The sequence below is a fragment of the Neophocaena asiaeorientalis genome, unplaced genomic scaffold (assembly GCF_003031525.2).
Source record: "Neophocaena asiaeorientalis asiaeorientalis breed wild unplaced genomic scaffold, Neophocaena_asiaeorientalis_V1.1 scaffold7, whole genome shotgun sequence".
NCBI classification, from domain to species: domain Eukaryota; kingdom Metazoa; phylum Chordata; class Mammalia; order Artiodactyla; family Phocoenidae; genus Neophocaena; species Neophocaena asiaeorientalis.
In genome coordinates this window covers 23,406,152-23,433,093 of record NW_020185337.1, presented here as the reverse complement: position 1 = coordinate 23,433,093, position 26,942 = coordinate 23,406,152, and the positions used below count along the sequence as shown (strand labels likewise).

Genomic DNA, 26,942 nt, shown 5'->3' with positions numbered 1-26,942 from the left:
GTAAGTCCTGAAACTCAAAATGAAGCCTTCCTAGTCAACTGTGACAGTCTTTGAATACCTACTGAAGCAAAAAGCAATTAAAACACCCCCACATTTCTTACCATTCACTTGAAAGATGTGAGTCTGATAGATGTGTTCATAGCCCTCTGCAGAGCAGGTGTAATTGCCCATGTGAGTTGTGGTGACCTTGGTAATATATAAGGATCCATCATCTCCAAAGTCCTATAGAAAAAAAGTAAAATTAAATAAAATTAGCTGTTTTTACTTAAAATGTATTTCAACAATTCACTTTTAAAAAAAATGTACTCAGGAGCAAAGTAAATTAAAATATTATCTTTAAATTATCAAAATGATCACTGTTAGTTCTATAAAGTTGCAAGATTTTATAGGCTGTAATTACTATCTTCTCAAGACAAGTTTTGTTTAAAAAGTATAATCTCAGTATTTATTTGAAATATCTGAGCTTATATAAAATAACTGAATTTTCACATATTAATTCTAATTCAGTTTACATTTTAATGAATAAAGGTATAAAATATTTTTCTTATTTATAGCTAAAATAAATAGCTCCTAACTACATTCTTCACATTTTTAATTGTCTATTAAGTTTTATATCCTTTAATTATATCTTTACCTAGGAAAAAAATATTAAAACAGTGTGGTTTCAGACATAAAATTTATAGCCGTATCAGTAGAACAGGATTTTTTTAAGCCTCCCAGAAATAATCAGTACATTAGCTAAAATAACCACGGCATTTCAAATTTATGGGGGAAAATATGCACAACCATTTTAGGAAAAGGATTAAAAGTCTTGTGCTGTTTATCAAAATCAAAGCCAAGAAGCACCTCTGGAAGAGGAGACCAGAAAATCTTCTCTTTCATAAAGGGAATGAATACACTGGCAAAAACTGTCGTAATCAACTTATTCAGAACTCTGGAAATAGACAAAGGCTCACAGCAGCGCACACAGCATTACTGGAAAAACTGGCTGAATTTCAGCAAGGACAGCGAGGCTGGTGGCTTCCCTCTCTTCAGAGCTGCATGGAAGCCTTGGACCACCAGCTTCGTAACTCTGCTAGCAGAACGGGTTTGAAGCTCCTCCAAGACCCCATCCTCAGAGAATCATCACAATCTGACCTACACGGCAGCTCCCTGAAAATTTCCCTTTTCATGAATTCTTTTTATTTGAGCAAGACTTAGAGTTGAGTCCATACGTTTCTGACTCCATATGTTTCTGACTTTACCTATATTCACACCATGTGCATTTCTGTTAAAAATAGCTTCCCTCTAACTGATACTCACTACAGATTAATTACAATCAAAAAAATGACTATGGAGCTATTGAATATGGACCTCAAAATAATGAAAATGTTCTCCCAGTCATGAAAGAGAGACAGAGAAAAGAAGAGAGAGAAAAAGAAACGGGGGAGAAGAAGAAGAATGAGAATAAGAAGGAGGAGAAGCAGAAGGAGGCTGGGGAGGAAAGGGGAGGGAGCTTCGGGGGAGAGGGGGAAGAGGAGGTGGGTCAGGAGGGGAGAAACATACTGTATGTTCTGGCCATCAGATTATTTAGCTGATGAATAACATTGTCTTAATGATTATCAAATGAAATAAAATTCCTCCATATCATATTATATGAGATTGATCATACCACATTTTTGCAGCTCCCAGGGGCATCTCATGGACTTACAGGAAAAGCCTCATGCCCTGCACGATAGGGGAGAATTTGGAGATTAAACCCTAACAAGGACGTCACTGAGTGACACCAATTTGTGATAGCATCCCTTGCATCACCACGGGCTACCATTAGAAACAGGGCTCCTGGGTGAGCACTTAGGCTAGAGAACAGAAACACCAAACAGCAAGGCCACGCTGTCCCTCAGGTTAACATTAAGGCAGGGAGTTGACACACAGCTGGGTATAATATGAGAAAAAGCCAAACCTCTGCAGAAATCAGTTCAGGATGATTAGAGTTAAAGAAATTCTGAGAAAAACTATGAGCCAAAAATAATTCTTGACAACCTGAAATGTAATAGTAAGATACCTAATGAGCACAAGGCAGACAATCACACAGGACGTGCATGTACCAGAAAGACTCCTCACAAGCAGAACAGACCAGGGAGACCAAATCAGAACAGAGGTGAATCCCCTCACGGGACAAGAATAACTGGAAATAATCATAAAAACCCGAAGTATATCTCATATTTGTAATTATGTTTAAATTCATTTATGCCAAACTGCACATAGGTCTTTTAAAGTCTATTTCCAAATAATACTTTTTAAATTATTCATAAAACTTGAAATAAACTTTTCCACGTGTTTTCCTGTATAGCTACCTAGAAAGCTTGGCCCTTCCCAATCTACTATAATCCAGATTCCTTCACCGAATGATGTAAAAATTTTCCAAGAATATAATCTTGAGAATGTTTATTAAAGTATCTTATTTTGCTATCTGTGTTATTCTGTAATATGAAATCCTTTTAATGTAGATATGCTCTAAATTAACATATTGTGTGATCCCTTCTAATCTATATATCATTTCTTATTTTTTCCTCTTTCTTCCAAGTAGAAGCAAAATCTTCCAGCCTCAATTTCTTTCAATACACAACTTTATAATCACCTTTTCAAACAGCATTTCTGAATAAGCAAGATTGTCTCACCACTTTGCATGAAGCATGGATTGTTTCACTATACTTATTATAAAACTCAATAAATATTTATTGAGCACTTAAATATGTCAGGCACTGTGATAAATAATTTAAATAAATTATCAGATTTTATCCTTTAAGCAACCTCTTTAAAATGCACTACTATTAGCCCCATTTTATATATATGAAAACTGGAATATGCTGATGTTAGGCTTGGGCTCATCTGAGGTCACCAACTGCTATGGTCTGGATGTTTGTGTGCCCCACCCAAAGTTCATCTGTTGAAATACTAAAGCCTAATGTGATAGTGGGCCTTTGGGGGGTGATTAGGTTGTGAGGGTGGGGCCCTTAAGAACAGGATTAGTGCCCTTATCCTACAGAGATTTGAGGACATAGGAGAAGATTCTGGCTATTAATCGAGAGAGTGGCCATCACCCAGAATATTAATGTGCTGGCACCTTGATCTTGGACTTAGCCCTAGAACTGTGAGAAATACATTTTTGTTGTTTATACCACCAAGACTTAGTCTTTTCTTATAGCAGTCCAACAGAGTAAGACACCAACCAAAGTAAGGGATCAGAGATTGGCATCCAAACAAATGGTCAGACTCCAGAACTGAACCCTTGTTATTATGCAATTCTTAACCCATCTTCATCTTTCCTGATTCTCCATTATTTTAGCCAAACATAAAACTTACCTTTTGAGTTTTTTTTTAATATGGATATATCAATCCTATGCCTTACCTCCATCCTGATTCAGCATTTCTAATCTTTTAATCTTTCATTTTCTCAGTATTTTTCCAATCTTAAGTAGATTAAACTAACTGTGTGATTTTGATGCTCAGCCATGGTTGAGAGTTATGTCCTTAGGTAACAGATGCTCCCTGAATTTGGGGACAAAATCTTGCACTTATTTGGAACCCCCATTACACCTTTATAATCTTGCTCCCAATAGATTCTCCATAAATATTTCTTCAGTGATTAAATCTTTATGAACCTCTACACCATTAAAAAGTTGCCTCAGGGCACTAATGTCTGGAAATTCAATAGAAAAAAACCTAAAACCATTTATTTTGTTGAGTTGACTACCTATATTATTTTCAAAGCAGTACAAAAGGGAACTGTGGAAAAAAGGAAAATCTATAGCACACTTCTAAAATTTTGAAAATTGTATGGCTACTACTAATTGACTATAATCAGTGGTGTAAGAGCAATAATCACAATGTTTTAACAACCTATAGAGGAAAGGCACTGATCAGTCAGAATGTATAAGGCAGTAAACATCAGGTATGACTATACCAGAATAAAACAGCTGAATTTTAGGCCTGTATTTACCCATAGGCATTTGTTATGATCCAAAAGATAAATCCCATCCATTAGAAAATGGTAAATTTCAAATTTAAGTTTATTTTCCTATTTCATATTATGTTCTTATTCATAGTTTTAAATTACATGGTCCCAGTATTATTATACTTTAAATGAGGTTTTCTATGTAATACACATTGCTTTGATATACACTGACATTAATTTCCTTTCTAATTCTGATTATGCTAGTATGCTTTTACTTTGTAATATTGTGAAAGCTATTTTCCTAGCTTTATATTTGTACAAAATATATTTTCATAAAATAGCAATAAAAGTAATTTAAGCAAGCATCTACATATTGAAATTCACAAAAATACCACTATCCCATAATTTATGTGATTTTCTAAAAATTATGGAAGATTCTCACTAGTCTATTTTCTTAGATATTTAATCTATCATCAATAAAAAGCACAGTGAAGTATAAAATTAAATAATATAAATCCGATTTGGTATAGTCATTACTTTTAATACCTTTTTTTCCTAAAGTAAAGAATTTCATGTATCAATTTAAAGAAATACAATAGAAAAGTAAACTAATATGAATTGAAATTTTTTTTCCAAATTGATAAGCAAACAAAAAGTCAAGCAACTGCATTCTTTGGTAAAAAACCAAAATTATGAAAACTAAGTGCAACAATATTATTTGATGGTATATGTAAACAGTTAGACTAATTATATTTTATTTCACTTGAGAAAATGACCCTGGCAAAAGTTTCCATTAATATAACATAATAGTAATAAAAATAAGTAAAAATATCAATCACTTTTATGGAACAACTCTTCAAAATGTTTTACATATATGCAGAGTCAGATTTGCCCGGAAGCTGATAGAGTTTAAGTTTCAGAGCCCCTCATCTGTACAAGCCCTTTCCAAGGGCCTGGAATTTCTTTATATGGTCATATATTTCTGTAAAATTTAGAAATATATTTATAATTTTCTGTGACTTCTTTTCTTATTTTAATTAATATCCTATTTTATAGCTAATTGTTATTTATAATTTGTATCCTATTTCTTAAATAGAATACCTTCAAAATGTAGGTACTTAAAACATCAAGATCGGGCTTCCCTGGTGGCGCAGTGGTTGAGAGTCCGCCTGCCGATGCAGGGGACGCGGGTTCGTGCCCCGGTCTGGGAGGATCCCGCGTGCCGCGGAGCAGCTGGGCCCGTGAGCCATGGCCGCTGAGCCTGCGCGTCCAGAGCCTGTGCTCCGCGGTGGGGGGGGCCACAACAGTGAGAGGCCCGCGTACCAAAAAAAAAAAAAAAAAAAAAAAATCAAGATCTATATAATTTTGAAATATATTAATTAACCATATTATTTATATTTTGACAATATGTTTTACACACAAAGAAACAGAAGTCAGAAGAGTTAACTTTTCTGTGGAGGCTAATAAGTTAATGATACAATATTCAGAACTAGGCTGTCTGGCTCTGCTTCTGAAGGTCCACACTTACAGACCGAAGTGTTTACATGGATGGATCTCCAAGCTCAATGTCACATATATATAGAATGCAGTATGGCTCAATTTACATAAAGTTCAAAACAGGCAAAAATAAACTGCATGTTTTAGAGACAAATACATTTATGGTAAGAATAAAAAGAACTGGTTAACATATGACTCATGGTAGGAGTTATATCTAGAGTAGAAGGAAAATATAGTGGGGAAGAGCCTAAAAGGGCTTCAAGTGTGTTTCTCATGTTACAGTCTTAAATGAGTATTGAGTCTATAATTATCCACATATTATTTTACTTTAAATTGTACCTATCTTATAGATACCCTCAGGCATGGGTAATATTGAAATATAAAAAGAAATTCAATAAAAGAGCTGCTAGACATTAAATTGTGTATCTCGAAGTACATAGCTTCCCCTAAGTATATATATCAATAGAAATCTCAAAGTCTCTTTCTCATTACTTTAAATAGACTGGAATTGCACTTCTTAATTTAATGGAATAAAAATAAAACATTTAGATTTTAAACTATATTTTTGTGTATTTCAAAAGAGAATAAATCCTTATTTTGGTTTTCTTAAAAATATTTATAAGAGTAACCAAAGGTACCCAGAATCCTGGTAACTTTTATGGAATTGGTTAATTAATGACATGTATTACAGAGTTCTGGCTCCATTTTAGGATAGACAGATGGAAAGAGTGTTACCCAAACAAGAAGAAGCTGGGCAATCTGAAAAATCACCCTGTTCTTAAACCTATTAGTGTGCTGACTTTGAAAGGCAATAATGAAAGTAAAATCTAAGGAAAGCTGGAGTGAGCCTCCAGACCGACAAGACACAGGCAATCACTCACGTCTAACACAGCACTGGAAGGAAACAAGGAGGCCGTTCAAACAGGTACAAAAGGTATCAACTAACTTCTTAAGGAACTGCTAAAAGTTGAGCAGCCACAGTTGTGAGAGTACAGAGCCCTGAGAGCACAGACACCGGCAGCCCCTTCTCCATGGACCCCACTGTTTGCTTCTGAAAAGTCTGGGGGCAGGAGAGAGCTGAGAAAGCATCCCTCGGGTAATGGCGCTGCTGAGGGAGAAAACAATTCTTACCTGGATCCTTCTCCCCAGTGGAGCAAAGGCTTAAGCTGCTGAAAAAAAGGGCAGCAAATCCTGTCAGTTTCAGTGGGTGAAAACTGACAGAGCTTGGGAAAAGGAGAGAAGCAAGAAATCCTCCTAGTTTCAGAAAATTAAAGATCCTTTACCACCGGAGGCAGGGCAGCATCATGAAGAAAACCTGGCTCAAAAGACTCAACTCAGAAAACCTGGCTCAAGAGACGCATGAGCTCCCTAAGGCTGATGCTGGATGAGGAAAATGTAGAAAGCTTTGTTCCTCACCACCCAGGCTAGCGAGGATCAAGAAACCAGCAACAGCCGACTAACAGAGGGACAAGAGAATGGAGAGACAATGGTGCAGGCTCCCAGGGAACACCTAAAACTGAGGGTGGACGAAGCACCACCTGGAGGATGCTCAGATACCCCATCAGTCTGGTTCTTACCCTAACCACAAGGTGACACTGAAGAAACCGAGGCTGGCGGTGCATTGAAGGTAATCACAGCAACCAATAAAACTAAAGCACAGCACAGCTCCTCATCAAAGGCCAAGCAGAGAAAAAGGCATGCTGATTTCCAGACATAAATACTATCTACCTTGGTCTCTGCTACCCTACACAGAGTATGTACATTTCAATGAAAAGTTATGAGACATATAAAATGGAAAAATAATCCGCTGTTGAGAGACAAAACAAACAGAGAGAGGATTTAAAATAACTATGATTAATATGTTACAAGCTCCAGTGGAAAGACTTGAAGACATTCATGAATAGATGGGTCATTTCAGCAGAGAAATGGAAACAATAAGCAAATGGCAAAGGGCATGCTGGAAAGAAATGTACCCTCCCCACAGTAACAGAGATAAAGCATGACTCTGACAGGCTCATCAGTAGACCTGACACATCCAAGGAAGGCTTCGGTGAACTTGAACATAGGTCAATAGACAGTACTCGGATGGAAACAAAAGAGGAGATTATTGAAAACAATTTTTAAAGAACAGAGTATCCAAGGCATGTAGGCCGATATTAGTCTAAAATATATTTAATTGAAATACTGGAAGGAAAAAGGAGAGAATGGGGAGAAAACATTTGAAAATGAATGGTCTAGAATTTTCCACAAATAAGAATTGTGAAACAATCTAGAAATATATTCATACTGCTGAAGACCAAAGGTAAAGAGAAGTATTAAAGTCTGTCACAGAAAAGTACATAATCGTCTTCAGGAAATGGAAAGTCTCCCAGGTTTTTGAGACCAGGTATATAACCAGAGTAAAGGTATCACCATGCCTGAAAAAAATTATTTATCATTTAGAGGAGTGAATGTCTACCAAAGAGGTTAAGAAATATCAGAGAAGGGAGGTAACAATGTCAAATCTCCAGCATAAAGTATGCTTTTCCTGGCTAGGAGAAGTTGGATCACACAGTTTCTATAGCTTTATTGTAAAAATTAATAAATCAATTAATTGTATGAGCATATATAAATAACAAGTAAATACAATTTTTTACAAAAACAGATTTTGATGCTACTACTATTTTATCAGTGATAAAACTAACCATTTCTTGATATTTGTACTCAAATAATATTCATTTCTGATGATTTTCTTTTCAATAGCATTTGCTTCTTACTTTCAACGTAATTTCGATCATTATCTTTCCAATATCTTCTCAGGTAGATTTTACTATTCCGTTGAGTTTAATATTCATTGATAGATATTTTAAATATCAGGGATTACACTGGCAAATAATATTATGCAAAACCCACTCAGCATTACTACCATGAATCAACAGTCTTGAATCAGAAGAACTCTGGGACCCTGAAGAAAGCAAGCACATCATTCAGGAACTAATCAAGAGTCAGGAACCACAGGGTAATTTATTTAAGGGTGATTTGCAGCAGAGAGGTGATGTGTCAATAACTAGTACATCAAATTTTAATGTCTCTCAAGAAAAATGCCAATTTGGAAAAGGAAATGTCAGCTATCTGGTCTACTGCAAGCCACATGATTTGCACTACACACATTTTCTATTCTAATCATTTGCCAATAAGGGAAAAGAAAGAGATAATGCGCAGAGAATTCAGAAGTATCTTAAATTAGCTGGTTACATCAGTGTTTTCAATTGCTGAAAACTCACCAAGCTGTAAACCTAAGGTTTATACACCTGTCTTTATCATTTTTATATTTCAATAAAAACTGTTAAAATAAGCCATACATGTTGCAAAGTTTAATTTCTGATGACGTAGCTTGTACATAGCAATCCATAGAATCCATGTATTTAGCCCTACTGACACACTTATTTATGTTGTAATTGCCTATTTAACTGCAATGACTCTGAATTGAAAATAATCTTGTTTCCAGGCTCTAAATAAAGGTTTTTTCAAAAGAAATAATTGAAGAATGAGCTTATTTTGGAAGTAAATACTTGTCAATCATTCAAAATATGTTTTTTCTATGACTTCTTACAGGTTCCTAGTTTCTCTCTAAATGAAGGTAATTGTCATTATAAATGCAATCAGAAAGCTGATTCCAACAGTACTAATTACTTTATGTCAAAAATCAAATGCCCCCCATTTCATTCACTAAGCTCTTTAAAAAAAAAAAGATATATATTTGACTTCTATTACTTTCAAGTGTACAGCATAGAAATTTAACATCTTTATAGATTACACTTCATGCAAAGTTATTATAAAACATTGACTATATTCCTTGTGCTGTACATTAGATCTCTGTAACTTATTTATTTTATACATAGTAGCTGGTACCCCTTAATCCTCTTCACCCATTTTGCCCCTTCCCCCATCCCTCTTCCCTCTGGAAACCACCAGTCTGTTCTCTGTAACTGTGAGTCTTTTTCTGCTTTGTTACATTTGTTCCTTTATTTTATTTTTTTAGATTTCACAGATAAGTGAAATCATGCCCTTCAATGAAATTTAGTTAAGAGACCCAATCTTGCCCCCAAACTTAAAATTGAACTCTCTTCACCCTTCAAGGGAGAATCATTCCCTGTCTTAGAAGACAGGTCTTTCCAACAGTATTGTTAACAAGTGAATCACCTTTTGTGGTAGACAGATTTCACTGATGGTCTTAATTAATTCTTTTCCAAGCCATGCCATTTGCTTTGCAACTTTCTAGTCTTCCCTTTGACTGTGGACTTTTCTATAGCACATGCTCTGGCCAAAGTGATGTTAGCAAATGTGCTGCAAGCAGAGAAGTGAAGAAAGAAAAGTGCACTTCCGCTTGCCCTGTTCATGACACGGCCTGCTCTCTCTTGTATCCTCACCATCAGCATGGGAATGAGTGCTCACCAGCCTGGTGGCAGGTGAGAGTCCACGGGAAGCAGAGCCGCATCATCTCGGCTGAAGCTACCAGAGGCTAGTCAGTTCAAAGCATACCCTGAAGCTTATTACACAGGAGTGAGTACACTCAGCCAAACCCGCCCGGTTCAATCCAGAGCAGCAGGCACTCCAAGCTGACCCAAAACCTGGCAAAAAAATAATGGTTGTGATTTTAAGTCACGAAATTTTGGAGTAATGTGTCATGGAGCAGTATCTATGTACTATAACTTCCTACCTCTGGCTAAAGTTTTCTCTCTCCATGATTTTTTAAATTTTTTTAAAATTTTGTTTTGTTTTCTTAAGAAATAATATTCATAGCACTTCACTGGAGCTACTGCTCAGGCAAACTAAAGTGAGAATCAAAAAGAGCACTAAGGGCTTCCCTGGTGGCGCAGTGGTTGGGAGTCCGCCTGCCGATGCAGGGGACACGGGTTCGTGCCCCGGTCTGGGAGGATCCCACATGCGGCGGAGCGGCTGGGCCCGTGAGCCATGGCCGCTGGGCCTGCGCGTCCGGAGCCTGTGCTCCGCAACGGGAGAGGCCGCAACAGTGAGAGGCCCGCGTACCACAAAAAAAAAAAAGAAAAGAAAAGAGCACAGAGTGAGGTGGTCACTTGCATTTCTCAATAGCTAGAGACCATTTTTCTTCATACCAGCAAGAGACATTGTGAATCCAAATTGCATTACAACTAAAATACAGAATATTACGTACCATGAACTTTTTGGATTACTTGGGAAGAGTTAAAAGCTTAAATTTAGGGCTTGCCTGGTGGCGCTTGTGCTCCGCAACGCGAGAGGCCTCAGCAGTGAGAGGCCCGCATACCACAAAAAAAGAAAAAAAAAAGCTTAAATTTAAAATCTACAAATGTTGAGTCCACCAAATGATATAATTGGTAAACAGTAAGAATTATATTTTATTAATTGTTTTTGGACCTAGAAATTATCATACTAAGTGAAGTAAATCAGACAAAGACAAATATTATATGATATCACTTAATGCAGAATCTTAAAGACGATACAAATGAACTTATTTACAAAACAGAAACAGACTACAGGCAAGAAAACAAACTTCTTTTACCAAAGGGGAAAGGCATGGGTGGGGGGACAGGGGATAAATTATGAGTTTGGGATTAACATATATGCACTATTATATATAAAATAGATAACCAATAAGGTCCTATTGTATAGCACAGGGAAGTATATTCAATGTATTGTAATAACCTGTAATGGAAAAGAATCTGAAAAATTATATATATATATATATATGTATAAATCTCCTCTTAACTAATCACAAAGAAAAAGATATAATTGATGTTGAGGACCTGAATAAAGCCAGCTGATTTTTATTCTGCTCCTAAACTTAAATAATTTTCAACTCTCCTATTCAATGTTTGCATATGTATATGAATCACTTTGCTGTACACCTGAAATTAACACAGCACTGTAAATTAACTAAAGTCAATAAAATAATAAAAGAAAATAAAAATTAAAAGAAAATAAAAGGCAGCATCCTCTGGGTGCTTGTCATTGACAAAAAGAAAAAGAATTAAACGTACAATAGGAGTGGTCTGATTTCCACATTAAGAGACATTGTTTCAAGGATTAAATAAAAGGTTTTGAAAATCATTTGGAAATGTTTTACAATAAAATGGGTGCTAATTCAATAAATGTAGGCTTACTGACTGTTTCACTAAGTGTGCAGGAACCCACAGGTTGTTATTAAGGAATATAATAAGCTTGATGACTTTGTCAATTAAGCAATAATGATGAACAGCTGCACAAAATCAGTCTCCTGCTCTGGATCATTCCAAAAATTCGGAGAAAGAGTCAGTGACTTGATAAATAGTGAAGACATATAGTTTATATGAGAATTGTATCATAAAATATCATGAATATTTTTTCTGTGTGCAGCTAGACGATACCCCTGGTGTTGGCTCAGCTGTCTTTGATGAGTCAGGAGCCAATTAGGAGTACTGCTCTGCTAATTGCATATAACACAGCTAAAACATATATCATATTCCAAAACAATGACTTTTATATTTATTCTCTCTGTTTCAGAGATAAGAATAAATAAGAATTTTTAAAAATGAAGAACTTTAAAACCTTCTCTAAGGCAATTTATTTTTTCAGGAAACGTTTACTGGGCACCTCTTCTCTACCAGCCACTGTGAATCTCAAACAAAGACTGCATGACTCTCCTTTCGGATGTCTAATGGTAAGAAATTAGTTCCTTTTAACTGATCACAAAAAAAAAAGATACAATTGATGTTAAAGATCTGAAAAAAGCCAGCTGATTTTTATCTGCTCCCAATCTTAAATAATTTTCAACTCTCCAATTCAAAGTATGCTTAGGTAGAACAAAAGATATTCACAGTATTTACAGCAGAACAATTATTTATCATCTTTCAATGTTTGTTTTTCTTTCTACCTATTTGTTTCCTTCAGCTCTGCTGGATGATAATGTATATCCACACGTGTATTATACTTTTCCCGTGAAAACTGAGCGTCTTAGAGAAGACTTGCTGTTACTTGTGTTAACTTTACAACACTTCATCCAATTATTTATTTAGGTCATCAAATTTTTGAAAAATAAAGACGTGGATTTGAAACACAGCTTTGTCATGGATTGGTTTCAAGAAACTGGAGAAAGTTATTTCATCTCTCTAGGCTTCGATTTCCAAATATACAACATGGGAATTGAAATATTTGCTTACTTTACCTCACAAATAGATGTAAAGAGCAAATAAAATGCACTTTTGGGAAGCACTTTGCAGTTAGAATAAAATGTGAGACATATTCTCTTAATCATAAGGAATTAATAGTTTGTACATCTGATTTTGTGGAGATTTCTAAATGGGAATAAACTTGTTAAAGTTACAAGGACTAACATTTTATAATCACTTCTAACAGTTCCTCCCCTCATCAACAATCACTATATTTTTCATGTAGTTGGTAAGATGTTCTGGAGTTCTTTAGAAGTGGAGCCGAATATTCTTTCTTCCTCAGGGAAGGACTGCTTCACTAAGAGTTCCTTTTCTCTGGGCCACATGGGGTCAGATAGCTTCATTGTTCAGATGATAGTTTTACACTCAGAGAAAAATGGGAAAGAAAAGAGTAACTGAAAATAAGGCTATATTCACAATTTGGAAATTTTCTACACTTTTCTAAAATCATGAAAATGATAAAGTCATGACTATGAGTCCTAAAAGAGTAATCTAATAGGTTTCTAGAGTGAATGTATTAGAATGCCTTTCTAATAAATCGTAAATACATATCCCTTAAAAATATTTTATACCTCAGGCTAACATACATAGAGGGAAAAGACGTGTGGCACAATAAAAGAAAATGTTGTAAGAGAGTTTCATTTTACTTTTTTAATTAATTTTTATTGGAATATAAACAATGTGTCAGTTTCTGCTGTACAGCAAAGTGATTCAGTGATACATATACATGTATCTATTCTTTTTCAAATTCTTTTCCCATTTAGATTATTACAGAGTGTTGAGCAGAGTTCCCTGTGCTATACAATAGGTCCTTTTTGGTTATCTATTTTATATATAGTAGTGTGTATATGTCAATCCCAATCTCCCAATTTATCCTTCCCTACCCCCTACTTTCCCCCTTAGTAACCATAAGTTTGTTGTCTACATCTGTGACTCTATTTCTGTTTTGTAAACAGGTTCATTTGTACCATATTTTAGATTCCACATATAAGTGGTATCATATGACATTTAGGTTTCTTCCACGTCCTAGCTATTGTAAATAGTGCTGCAATGAACATGGGAAGAGTTTTAAATTTTATATCAAAAAATAATATCTGATTGCTTCCCCAGGCTTGTCTCCTGCCATCAGGTTCTGTCAAGAGAGGCCACTTTCAGGGCTCTGGTGGCGCGGTGGTTGAGAGTCCGCCTGCCGATGCAGGGGACACGGGTTCGTGCCCTGGTCCAGGAAGATCCCACATGCCGCGGAGCGGCTGGGCCCGTGAGCCATGGCCGCTGAGCCTGCGCGTCCGGAGCCTGTGCTCCACAACGGGAGAGGCCACAACAGTGAGATGCCCGCGTACCGCACAAAAAAAAAAAAAAAAAAAAAAAAAAAAAAAGAGACCCTTTACTCCACAAAAAAAAAAAAAAAAAAAAAAAAAAAATGAGAGGCCACTTTCAGACCCTCCAGCAGCTCAGCATCCTTCCTCCCACATTGTGGCCCTCATCGCCGTTGCCAGGCATACACTTTGCAGAATATCACGTATGTATCCTTGAGATATTACATTAGTCTCCTGTTGGATAACATAAATTATGTCCCCTTTGTACAATTTATCATATTACTCTAAACTCTTTTATTCTTAGTTTTGAGTATAGTGTTATTAGCTTTTAATTTTTGTGTGACTATTTGTTAAACAACTATCTCCATAGTCTTACCTATGAAGGCAGGTACCGCGTAGTTCACTATGGAACCTACAGCGTTTAGCACAGTGCCTGGCAGATAGGAAGTGTGTGATGGGCATTTGAACGAGTTAATTTCAAAAATGAGGAATTAACGAATTATAACCACTCAAAGCTCACAGGCATTTAGTTGGAAAATTATTTCTTAGAAACAACACTTTAAAAATACATAATGCTGAAAAGTTTAATTTTCAGCATTATGTATTAATTTTACCTTTCACTAGAGCTATATGCAGTGCTATATCATTAAATGTTGCCAATTAGATTTACCAGTCATCCTTAGATAACACTTCTCTGGATGTTTGAGTTTATTTGTATTATTATATCATGCTATGCTGTAGCATTCCAGTTTTAAACTAACAATTACACTGAAACACTTATTAATTTCATTGGATTACATAGCAAAGTTTTTATTTAAAGATGTTATCGAAATTAGATTCAACCTTGATACATCATGCAGTTAGTTTGCTGGATGAAATCAGTTACAGCTGTCAAAAACTGTGGATGGTCTGATATTTTTTCCTACATACAAGCTGATAAGTAAGCCTGCTACAGTTTCGTGAATGCTGGCAGAAGACGAGATATTCCTGGATCAGAGACAAAGGGCTTTATTACTCATGGTACAGCAAGTGGCATGAGCTTTGGACTTGTATCGGGTCCCTCTGTCCCCTAAGTCCAATGGGAGCCTGGTGAATGCTGAAGACAGTAGAAAAACCTGCAGTCTACTTTACAGGGAGGCACTATTTCTGTCTTCAGAGACTGTATCCTTACAAACATAGTCCAGAACACAAACGGTCAGTGCCTCTGCTCACAGACATGCAAAAATATAATACATCCATGGACGACTGTTTCCTAGCGTATTCTCCTATTGATGCAAATCTTGCAGATTACATTTTGAAATAATCATTTTATTCATTTTATCAGGGCAGTATGTGTGTCAGAAAAGTTTGATTTCGATAGGTAAATTTATGCCCGCTAAATATATACCAATTAAAAATATACTTGTTTATTGAAACCCTTCTTGCTAATAAAACAATGGATAACAATCTGAGGTTTTAAAAATAGTAAATGTGTGGCTTCCCCTCTTTTGGGTTGTATTTCTAGGTTCAATTATGTTGCACAGTTTAAAAGTGATCCTTTCGATGTGTAAGAATTATGGGTAGTCCAATCTCAAAACTATAGCTTTATTATAGAATCCTTAAGGTGGCAGCAGTGATAAAGATGTTAGTCAGAGGTGTATATCACATGTAACATCCCAAGTCAGTTATATCCTTTTTCTATTCCCAACATGTGCTGCTGGTTTCAGAAGAAACCTGATTCTATCCATGTAATAACCCAACTTTGCTTTAAAATTGAGAAATCTGAGGTGATTGCATGACTGAGGTCATTAAATAGAATTCATGTTTCTGAAATCTAGTGTAGTATTGCTCTAAACAAGAGACACGGGTTCGTGCCCCGGTCATTTCCGTGGGGACCCATGGAAACCTACACGAGACATCACGGGAGGAGCAGGAAACCCAGGATTCGGCACAAATCTCCTTCTTGAAATGATTAGAGAGTTGCCTACACGCTAATATGGAATTATTAACATATTAAATTGATTTCCTCTCTAATATACTTCATATATATTTTGGTTGTGAATTATGTTTCTCTTATTTCTGTCTGCTAAATTCAGGTGCAGATATATAGTAAGAACGGATTTGATTTTCTCTAACCCCTTTTCTCACGCATAAGACAAAATAGGCACCCTATTTAAATTTAATGTTATAAAAGGAAGATACAGAATTACTTGTAAGATAATTCAACATACGTATTCTATGAAGGAATAAGCTGAAACAGAAGCTCTGAATAATTTGCCCAAGGTCTCAGAGCAGGTGGGATCAAGAAATAAAAATATATAAATAAAACTTCCTAAACCTGTTGATTATATTTCATTCATCATCTTAAGGTCTTCTTTGTTTGTAATTTAAACATTAATACTCTATCAAGAAAATTGAGATATCTGTATTTCCTTTATCTATTTTTAAGACCCCTGCCTGACACAGAATATGTGACAGCCATTCTGATTGACCTAGCTGAGGATGGTGTTTTTGGACAAGAAGATATAGATAAACCACCTCCTCTGTAGCATCAGACGGGATAATGGACCCCAAGTGAAGGCCAGGGGCCACTCAAGGTGCTGACTGAGAACAGTGCTTTGGACCAGAAAAGCCTTGATGCCAGGTGTGGTGGGTTTTCAGCCAAAGGTGAAACAGCAGCAGAAACACCCCCAGGACAGATGGTGGGAGCAGAGTCTACAGATGGGACAGAGAGATAGAGGAGGGGTATCTGGGACTCTTGGGGGTACCATGACCAGCCCGAGATGCCTGTGACCCTGGGTTAGGGAAGATGGTACCCATACACCAGGAGGTAAATGTCTCCTCATAGCTCTCTTTGAGGCTCACGAGGTGGGATGCCTCATGAGAAGGGGACCCTGCACGTAAACCCGGTGCAGGTGAGGCAGGTTTGAGAAGAAGTGAAAGGCATGGTGTACCAGGCAGTGCGGGGTGCTGGGTGCCAGGTGTGAATCACCTTACTGCATCCTCACAAGGTCCCGGGTGGTGGGCAGGGTGATCCCATTTTACAGATGAGAAAACTGAGGCTCAGAGAGGCGAGTTCCTGCTGCTAGGAAGTGTCAGAGCCCAGAGCGTGAGCCAACCTTGCCTGCTTGTCTTGGTCCTTTTTCCTAAGGCACTCAGCTACAGCCGGTGCCTGCTGTTGGAAGACCATGGGTGCAATAAGAAGAGCACCAGACGGAAGTGACATTGTAGCGGATCTGAGAGAGGATGTGGGAATGGGTTCCTGATGCGGCTGAAAAGGTGGGCACACGTGCAAGGTGTGAGGAGGCTAGCAGCCTCCCAGCTGTTGGGGGACCAGGGGCGAGAAGCGGGGCACCTGGGGAAATCTCGGCCTGACCTTCCCGTGGAAGCTGGACTACCCACTTATCCAGGAAGCAGGAAGGAAGTGATTTGCCGTTTCTTCTCAGCACTGGTGAAACACCAGGTGGTTGATAAGTGGGATGAAGGAGAAATGGGGTGACAGAAAGAGACATCTTTTCTTCAGTGACCAGAGACGCTGCCTCACCTCGGAATCGCACTAATCAGTCCCGTGGTGCTGCGATCACCCACCACCCATATAGCAACACACAATGTGGGGTGCTGAGGGGCAGCCACTGGGTCCTGCACACAGGAGGTGGGGTCTGGGGGGAACCACTGGGTCCTGCACATGGGTCACAACACACCACGGGAGTCAGGGGACCAACTGAACTGTCTTACGTGCATGGTCTGTCTTTCCATTACGGTGTGAACTCCAGGTGGGCAGGAATGGTATCTTTTTTTGAAGCTGTGATCTTAGATCAGATTTTCCCAGAAACAGCCTCTGAGGCTCGCTTGGGATGGTTCTGGGGAGCAGTACCTCTGTGAGAATCAAGACTGGGCAGAAGGAGAGGGTGGGCTGAGATGTTATCATAACAGAGCCCTCAGCCCACCCACGGGGATCTGGGAACGTTCTCGGTTGTCCCCAGAAGCAAGGGATATCTATTTGTATTTCTTTAAATTTCTTCTTTAATCTTTTATGTGTTTATCTCACTAATATTTGTTTATAACTTAGTATATACACTATTACAGTAACTATAGCCTCTAGCCCTCATTAACTAAAAGCTAGCAACATGTGATATATTTTCATTTACTCATGTTTTTCTACTCCCATTGTAAATATTATGAAACACCTACTAGGCAATAAACACCATTCAAGCACTGTGTATATAACAGGGAACCAACCAACCAAAATTTGACATCAGGAAGCGTAACTACAGCAAGGGGAATCAAAGAGTAAACACATGAAGAATCTCATCTCCAGTGTAAAATTATGGCAGGGAAACATTATGGTGGGAAACTGACTTTAGATGGAATGGCCATGAAAGTTCTCTCTACCAGGGGATGTCTTCCTCACAGAAAGGTTAGACTTGGAAAGAAAGCAGCCATGGGAGGAGCCAGAAGAGGAGGGAGGTCCCCACAAATGAAAGCTGCAAAGTTCTGAGCTGTCCTTGCAGTGTCGTCATCGCTGACTTTGGGGCTGGATGGGGTCACTGGGGGAAACAGAAGAGGGTAGAAGCCTAGATGTCGTGAAAATCTAGAGGTAGTGAGTGATGGGTTAGCTGGCAAACAAGAAGGCTGAGGATCAGCGATACGTGGGAAGGTAGGAGGGAAAAGAGACGCTTCACGGTTGTGTTCCTTCTAATAATTCACAACAGCAAATTCAAAGAATAAAGTTGAACTTGAATGTTACTTCCAGATGAAGGAAAAGCAATCAAACAATATATACATAAAAGTATTTGGAGTTAAATGGAAATAGTGTATTCATACTTACTAAGGAAAGAAAGTGTTCTATCCCTACTAACTTTTAGGATAATAGCATGTAGTTCAATAACAAAGCGAAAAGTGAACAAGGGTTTTTTTCAGTTTCCAAAGTGTGTTTTTTCACTAAAGGAAAATAAGATTAGTGGCAGTTTAGAGGGCTAGAAAAGTCAGATTTCTCTACTTCGTCCTTCTCCAGAACTATTCTATGATTATGGTAGATTAGTTTGGTGCTTGAATCCACACTGTTGTGTTCAGCTTTTGCGATATTCAGTAGCCCATAGACTTGTAACATGATTCTCTAGATTCATTTAACAAAGATAAAAAGGTGGAGATGAGAAGTATAGAAGCCACCATGCCTTTCTGAGAGCATTATTTCAATTAGGCATAAAAAGTTATGAAGCTTCAGAGGGAATTATTGCTCATGAATTGATAGGCTGGCTACCATGGGGGTTAGGGAATGGAAGATGTAAGGAAAGGTGTTGACGTGGGATCTGTAACAGAAACAAGAGTTATGTGATGAAGGCGAATCCCATAAACTCCTGTCCCAGAATTATCATCTATAAAATTGGGATATGAGTGATAACTACCATGTTACGAGACTAAACATTTTAATTTGTAAAAAATACTTACGAATGTGTCTGCAACACTACAATTTTAATATAAAGGCTTATTGTTGTTTTGTTATTCTAATTTTAAATCACTTAATAATTGCAGCTTAAGATTGAATACTGAAATTTAAACAAGCTTGAAGTTAATTAAGGTAGTAAATCTTTTAACCAAGCCTGAGGGGTACAATATCTATTGAACCCAAAATATAATCACAGCATTTTTTGGAAACTGGAACTAATACATTACGATTCACTAATGCAGCACCTAATATAATGTCCCTGACATTTACCGTGGTGGTCTAATCATGTAAGTATCAATACTTAATAGGTGGTGATCCTGATGACGTGAAAAGAAGGGACAGGAGCATGGGAGCTAGAGGACAGAGTAGGAGTGAGGGAGAAGGTCACAGGAAGACCAGAAGCCAAAATCCCTTCAAATATTATCCTTTAAGAAAACATTCAGGTAAATCCATATGCAAAAAGTTCTATTTACATTTCAGAAATACTCACCTGAACTATCCTTTAAAAAGCACATTCTCTTACCATCTTTTAAATTATAAATTACAAGTTTTGTTCCACATGTAACTTTTCTGGAGCATTATCTGGTCTATGAACTGACTAACAGCATAAATATATAGAGTACAGAAAATATAATGAAGTGTGAAGGTCATGTTTAAAATATTTATTTTCTGCAAAGACTTTGATTGAAACAAACATTATAAGGTATGCAAAACATGAATTCCTAATGCAGTTCAATTATATTTAATATGTCATTGACTAATTAAAACTTGTTTGTGTTTTACTTTTTAATCCTTATAGCACTATATATATATATATATATATATATATATATTCTCAAATTATTTTCATGTTTAAAGAAAGAAAATATCTAAACATTTAAATTTAAAAAGTGATACAAGCTTATAATGGATTATTGCTAACAAGAATTGTGCTTCCAATTTACTTGAACTCCCTAAAGAGGGAACTTTACCGAGTGGTTTTATATTAGAAAGGACCAGTCTCTTCTGTCATACTTGACACTCTTCTTTAGTAATTGTTTTTATCTCAGAATTATAAAAAATAAATCTAATAAAATTGGTGTGACTATTAAAGCTTAATTATCCCTTAGGGATTCTGTTAAAGTTCTCAGTCTTTTTCTATATGAACTCAGAGATCTGATTCTGAGACAGTAAGATGAACTCCTTGAACCTCAGTTTCCTCACCTTTAAAATAAGGTTAGGAAAACATTTCATCTGATTAAATAAGTTTGGGTCAGTTAATGTTCTAGTATACTACCTGTCACAAAATAGGCATTCATTAAACCAGAAGAAATTTAGAAGGAATTTACCAAAGGGGCAAAAGCAAGGATTTTGAAATCAGAACCTTGGAAAGGATTTTGATTCCATTCTATACTTGCTGTATATGTTCACAAGTTAACTGGCCTCATTGATTACTAAGAATAAAAGAATGTTTATGATATATGCATATGAAGATTCTGGTAAAGTGCAAGTAATCGCTTTCATTGGCATTTATAATTATATTCCAACTATCTATTCTCATTAGTAAATCTTCCTCCTAAACTCTGATGGAAAATCATTCCTATATTCCATCCATAATAAAATACACTCTATTTAAAATAATTTTATTCTCAGAGACTAAATATTTGCAACCAACAAAAATTCATCAATCCCTCATCATTTGATGGTTGATAATCCCCAAAATAGTGAAGGAAAACCTTAATTTAAATATAGGACTGTAATCAGGTATCCATTATTATCTTTTATGGGATCTCAATTAGAGATATTTATTGAGATGATAGAAACTAATCAATAGTGGATGAAGAATGTCACCTGCTGTATCAGCAAACAAAGGATGCTGGGCCATCAAGCCCTCACTCACGGCAGTTGCCCCCAAAGATGCCCCCTGAGGGGACTCAGGATGGGAAAGAGCAGGATACTGACCCCAGACAGTTAAGGTGCACATCAAAGGAGTGATGTCAGTGAGCCCGGACTCTTGCCTCTTCCCGTGCATAGAAGAGCTCTAAACTCATTAACATGAGGTGTCTGGTTTTCTTTAATTAACAGTAATCTTTTGATGTTCTGACAACTGCTTTATTTATTTATTTATTTTTGCAAAAACCCCTCTATATCCTGGCTCCTCCCTCACTTCTGTGGAGCCGTACCTCGGAGCATCTGAGAGGCTGCCTCCTGGGCTTACATCCTCAGTATGCTGCCAAATGAAACATAATCCTCAACTTTTAGGTTCTGCATTTTTTTTATTCAGGTGACACAATCAACAAGGATCAGGTGAAATAAATAAATAAAAGATAAAAGCCTCCTGAAAAATTACAAATTTATGTAGTCCCACCCTCCAGATTTATATTCAAGGGCAACATAACAAAAAAGGTACCTTTATCAAGTGTTATAACTATACCTAGGGTAAAAAGAATCTGATTTTTTCACCTCTTTAAATATCAAAATCTTGAAACATGAAAAATGAGTTGTACAATCCCTTTGTTCTTGCATAGAAACATTATTAATTGTTTCACTGAAGTGTATCACTCCCTGTAGCACCATAAGAAATGTTAAAAGTGACAGTGGGATTGAATTACCCTCAGTAGATCGAATAAACATCAAAACGAAATGGTACTATTATTCTCCATTTCTCCCCGTGCTTCTATATTTACACTATCATTATACTTCTGGTGCCATCTTCCATAATGGCATGCATAGAAACTTTTTAACAGGCTATTGTAGTAATACATTTTAAAAAGGTAGCCCACGATGAAGTGAATCAGCTATATGTATATCTATATCCCCTCCCTCTTGGACCTCCCTCCAACACCCCTCATCCCACCTATCTAGGTCATCACAAAGCACCGGGCTGAGCTCCCTGTGCTATACAGTACGTTCCCACTAGCTATCTGTTTTACGTATGGTAGTGTATGTATGTCAACCCCAGTCTCCTAATTCATCCCATCCCCCATCTTCCCCACCTGTCCACATGTCTGTTCTCTATGTCTGTGTCTCTATTCCTGCCCTGCAAATAGGTTCATCTGTAAAGCAGCTATACTCCAATAAAAAAAAAAATGAATAGGTCATAAAGAACATTAATAATTTAGTGTTACAATATCTCTAAAATTTTCAAAGTACATACTCACTTTAGGGGACTCTACCCTACAACAATGAAAGCATCAGTATATAAGGATATATTCACAAAGATGTGTTTACTTCAGTCTTGTTTGCAGTGGGGAAAAAAACAACCCTGAATGTCTATTAGTAGAGAAATAGTTGACTAAATTCTGGTTCATTCGTACTGTGGAAAAAACAAAAAACAAAAAACATAGCATACTTAGTTTTCCTTCTGTCAAAGTTATTTTATTATGCCACACCTTTTGAAACTGGATTCTATCTGCTTCTCAACAATCACATTCTCTTATTTCTCCTGGTAATCTGATTTTAAGAGCAACACATTCTTTTTTCCCCCTAAAATGTATCTTCAGACTTTATTCCCTTATTAGTAGAAACCGTGGAGACACTTAAAAAACTCATCTGGTAGAAAGGTTTATCATCCTCACTTTACAGTGAAGAGGCTGCAAATCTCAGTCCAGATTCCCATCTAGTTAAGGGTAGAGAAGGTCTTTCTGAAGGCAAAGACCTTGGCCTTCATACAGCGTCATTCTGCCTTCCTATGGCCTCGCCTATATTACCTTAGCTCAACGCTTAAATCATGATTACAAACAAAATGCTACTTTCCCAAAGCAGATTTTTGCCTTTTTCACTTATCATTTTATAAATATTATAAATATTGAATTGTGCTTCCCAATGTTTCCTAAAACTTACTTCTTTTGATTTTGTTTTCTAATCCTCAGGGGATAAACCCCAAGGTTGTATTTGTGAAGTCTTGTCGAGATCATTACATACTCATTACTATTTACAATTTACCTAGTTTTCAGGCCAAAGAATACATTAGGAATTTACATAAAGCCAGTTTAAGTTTAAAAACTATATATCATCTTATTTGTTTTATATTTCTTAGAGATAGATCACCTGATATTTAAGACATGAAGTTTGCATTATTATAGTCTGACAAAACCCTAAGGCTGAGTTAGTTTGCTCTTGTTGTTGGGATAACTGACACGAGACTGTGGCCTACAGCTAGAGAAACATGGAACTGGGATGTCTTGTACACCATAAATCCAACCGAAGCTTATATTAATCTCGTGACTTCACTGACACAATGTTCACAAAGTTAAAAAAAAAATGTTCCTCAGTCACACTCATTAAATTCTCATGATAGTCGTAGAACTTTTTAATCTACTTTATAGGGAAAATGTGTGAACTATTGTATCTTTTCTCGTCTCTTATTTAAAATGTACACTTTTGGGGAATTCCCTAGCAGTCCACTGGTTAGGACTCTGAACTTCCACCCCAGGGGGCACGGGTCCCATCCTTGGTTGGGGAACTAAGATTTGCATGCTGCATGGCACAGCCAAAAAGAAAAAAAAAAAGAAGAAAAATGTAGTTTAAAAAATATATATACCCTGTTTTTAATGTAACCTGCACATCACTTGCATTAGAATCCCAATGGATGCTTGCTTAAAAATATAGATTACTTCTTCCAGCCCATCTATTTATTAGATCATGAGAGGGAACAAAACACATAATTAAAACCTTCCCGAGATGATTTTTAACATATATTAATGTTTGAGACCCACTACACATGCTCCTGCTTTTTTGCCTTTATCCGTGAAAAAATAAAGCTCTCCCTCATTTCCAAGAACAAATTATTTAGTTTTCTTAACCATATTACCTCACATGTTCCTTTTGTCATTCTTGCTAGATATCCTCCTTTATCTCCAGCAATCTGAAAAGCTTCTTCTTTCTAAAACACTTCTTTTACCTAAAAATTTATTCTGATTTCCTCTAATAAAAAGGAACTTGATCCAGCTACACTGCCTGACGCTTCGGCCAAGTTTTTGGCCGAAACAAGCATCCATTGGGATTCTAATACAGCTAAGTTTTGCCATGAACAGCCTTCTGGAAGTAAAATTTTATGCCTATACTATTTTCTATTATATATGGTTCATCATTTTTTTCATCTACATTGTTCACATTGGTATTATCCTATATTTCTTGGCTAAGGTCCAATTTCGCACTTTAACTGACCTTATTGATAGAAAAGTTGACACAAGAATCAATCTGGGAATCTGAAATTGTGTAGGGCATATGCACATGGTTGTAATAACCATTACAAAACTTACTAGACACAGATACTTGGGCCATAGGAATATCACCCCTTTGGCTTAGTGACCAGTATATGACGGTGGAAAATGAGAGAATGTTGCTGATTGTAGAAAAAACAATTTATTGGCTCACACAATGTTCATGCCATGCCCTTCCTGATATGACACATCTGCTCTAGGAGGATAAGGTAAAATTAGCCAGAGAGATCTGAAGATGCTTTACTGCTGATTTTTAAGATGGAGGAAAGGGGTCATGGGCCAAAAAAGCTGGCAGCCTCTAGAAGCTGGGGAGATCTTCCTTGATTTTAGCTGGTGAGATCCATCTTGGACATCTGATTATACTGAAGTAAGCCACTTGGTGCATCCCGCACACGAGGAGAAGGCATTTTTCAACGGTGCAGATACCAGGAGGTGGGATCAGTGGAACCATCCCTACCACAACTGTACTTTTGATGGGTGACAATACTTCAAGAAATTCTGAGTCTCCAGGGGCTGCAGGGGATGAGAAGATCCTGGCCTATGACAAATTGACTGGATGGAATTTTCAGACTGAAATGACACTGACTCCATTAAACCTTGGGCAGTCTCTCCTGAGCTTCAGTCTGTGAACATGTCCCACACAGTGGGATATGGGAGATGTGTTTGGAAAAGCATCTCCGGCCATCCCTCTGCCTTTTGTGGCTGTGTATTACAAAAGCAGCTGTGAGCCAGGGGTTACGACTATGGAATTACTTGTCTCCTTTGGTTGATACTGGTTGCTTGGGTCTGCTTAGCTCCTGAACTCTTGCTGGCTAAAAGATCTCTCTCTACTCTGTCAGGGTTTGTAAACATACTCCAAGAAACTCAGGAACCTTGGAAGGACAACTTCTGGGGACAATGGCTCTTTACCTTTCTGTTAGACAAATGGCTCCTTAACGTTTGATTTCATTAGGAATAAAGTTCTCATGTCAAGATTCTAAACAAGAAAAATATTAGCCAGAAGACTCAGTAATGCAAGTGAGATATTAGGAAGTTAGCTGGCCCTACCTTGTCCACTTTCTTTGTCTGCCTAAAATGCTTCCATGATGTCTGAAGTGCAACAACTGAAAAAGGAAGGCCCAGAATGAGCGTAAAGTAACCTGTTTCCAGGCTTGTTTTGTATCTATTCAACCACTCTATGTCTTTTGATTGGAACATTTAATCCATTTACATTTGAAGTAATTATGAATAGGTATATACTTGTTTCCATTTTGTTCATTGTTTCTTTCTTGTTCTTTTGCTATCTTCCCTTGTTATTTGATACCTATCTTTAGTGTTGTTTGGACACCTTTCATTTGTGTGTGTGTGTGTGTATCTATTACAGGTTTTTCATTTGTGGTTACTATGAGGTTTAGATATAGCAACATACAGGCATGTGTACATATATATTATATATATATATATATATATGATTATTTTAAGTTGATGATCTCTTAAGTTTGAAAGCATTCCAACAATCCTGCATTTTCACACACCCACAGCATGTTTAATCTTTTTGACATCATGTTTTGCATCTTTTAGTTTTGTGTATCCCTTTACTACTTATTGTGGATATAAATGATCTTTACTACTTTTGTCTTTTAAACTTCCTACTAACTTCATAAATGCTTGATCTATATTACCTTTACTATATATTTGCCTTATCAATGAGATTTTTCCTTTTATAATTTTCATATTTCTAGTTGTGGACTTTTCTTTTTTACTTAGAGAAGTCCCTTTAGCATTTCTTATAAAGCTTGTTTAGTGGTGCTGAACTCTTTTAGCTTTGCTTGTTGGTAAAACTCTTTATCTCTCCTTCAAATCTAAATAATTTGCTGGGTAGAGGATTCTTGGTTGTAGGCTTTTTTCCTTCTGGCCTGAAAAGTTTTGTTGAAAAGTCAGCTGACAGTCTTCTGTGAGTTCCCTTGTACATAAATAATTACTTTTACCTTGCTGTTTTTAATATTGTCTGTTTATTTTTTGTCATTTTAATTACAATGTGTCTTGGTGTGGTCCTCTGGGTTCATTTGTTTGAGACTCTTTTTGATTCCTGGGCATGGATTTCTATTTCCTTTCCCAGGTTAGAGATATTTTCAGTTATTATGTCTTCAGATATGTTCTCTGACCCTTCCTCTCTCCTGGGGTAGCAATACTTATATCAGACAAAATAGACTTTAAAACGAAGACTGTAACAAGAGACAAAGGAAGACATTACATACTTGATAAGGGATCATTTCAAGCATCTTTTCCAACCACTACACTACGAGATTATAAATCAACTACAAGAAAGAACTGCCCAAACCACAAACACGTGGAGGCTAAAAATATGCTACTCAAAATCCAAGGGTCACTGAAGAAATC

The 26,942-nt window shown here is 36.9% G+C and overlaps 1 protein-coding gene across 3 annotated transcripts in view; it reads right to left on the bottom strand.

Moving 5' to 3' along the window:
- Nucleotides 1-26,942, bottom strand: part of FSTL5 (follistatin like 5) — a 649,684-nt gene that overhangs the window by 166,384 nt on the left and 456,358 nt on the right. For all 3 annotated transcript variants that reach the window (XM_024736115.1, XM_024736116.1, XM_024736117.1), the window contains exon 7: nt 102-222. In XM_024736115.1, coding sequence (XP_024591883.1) covers nt 102-222 — 121 coding nt within the window. The remainder of the gene's footprint in view (nt 1-101; nt 223-26,942) is intronic.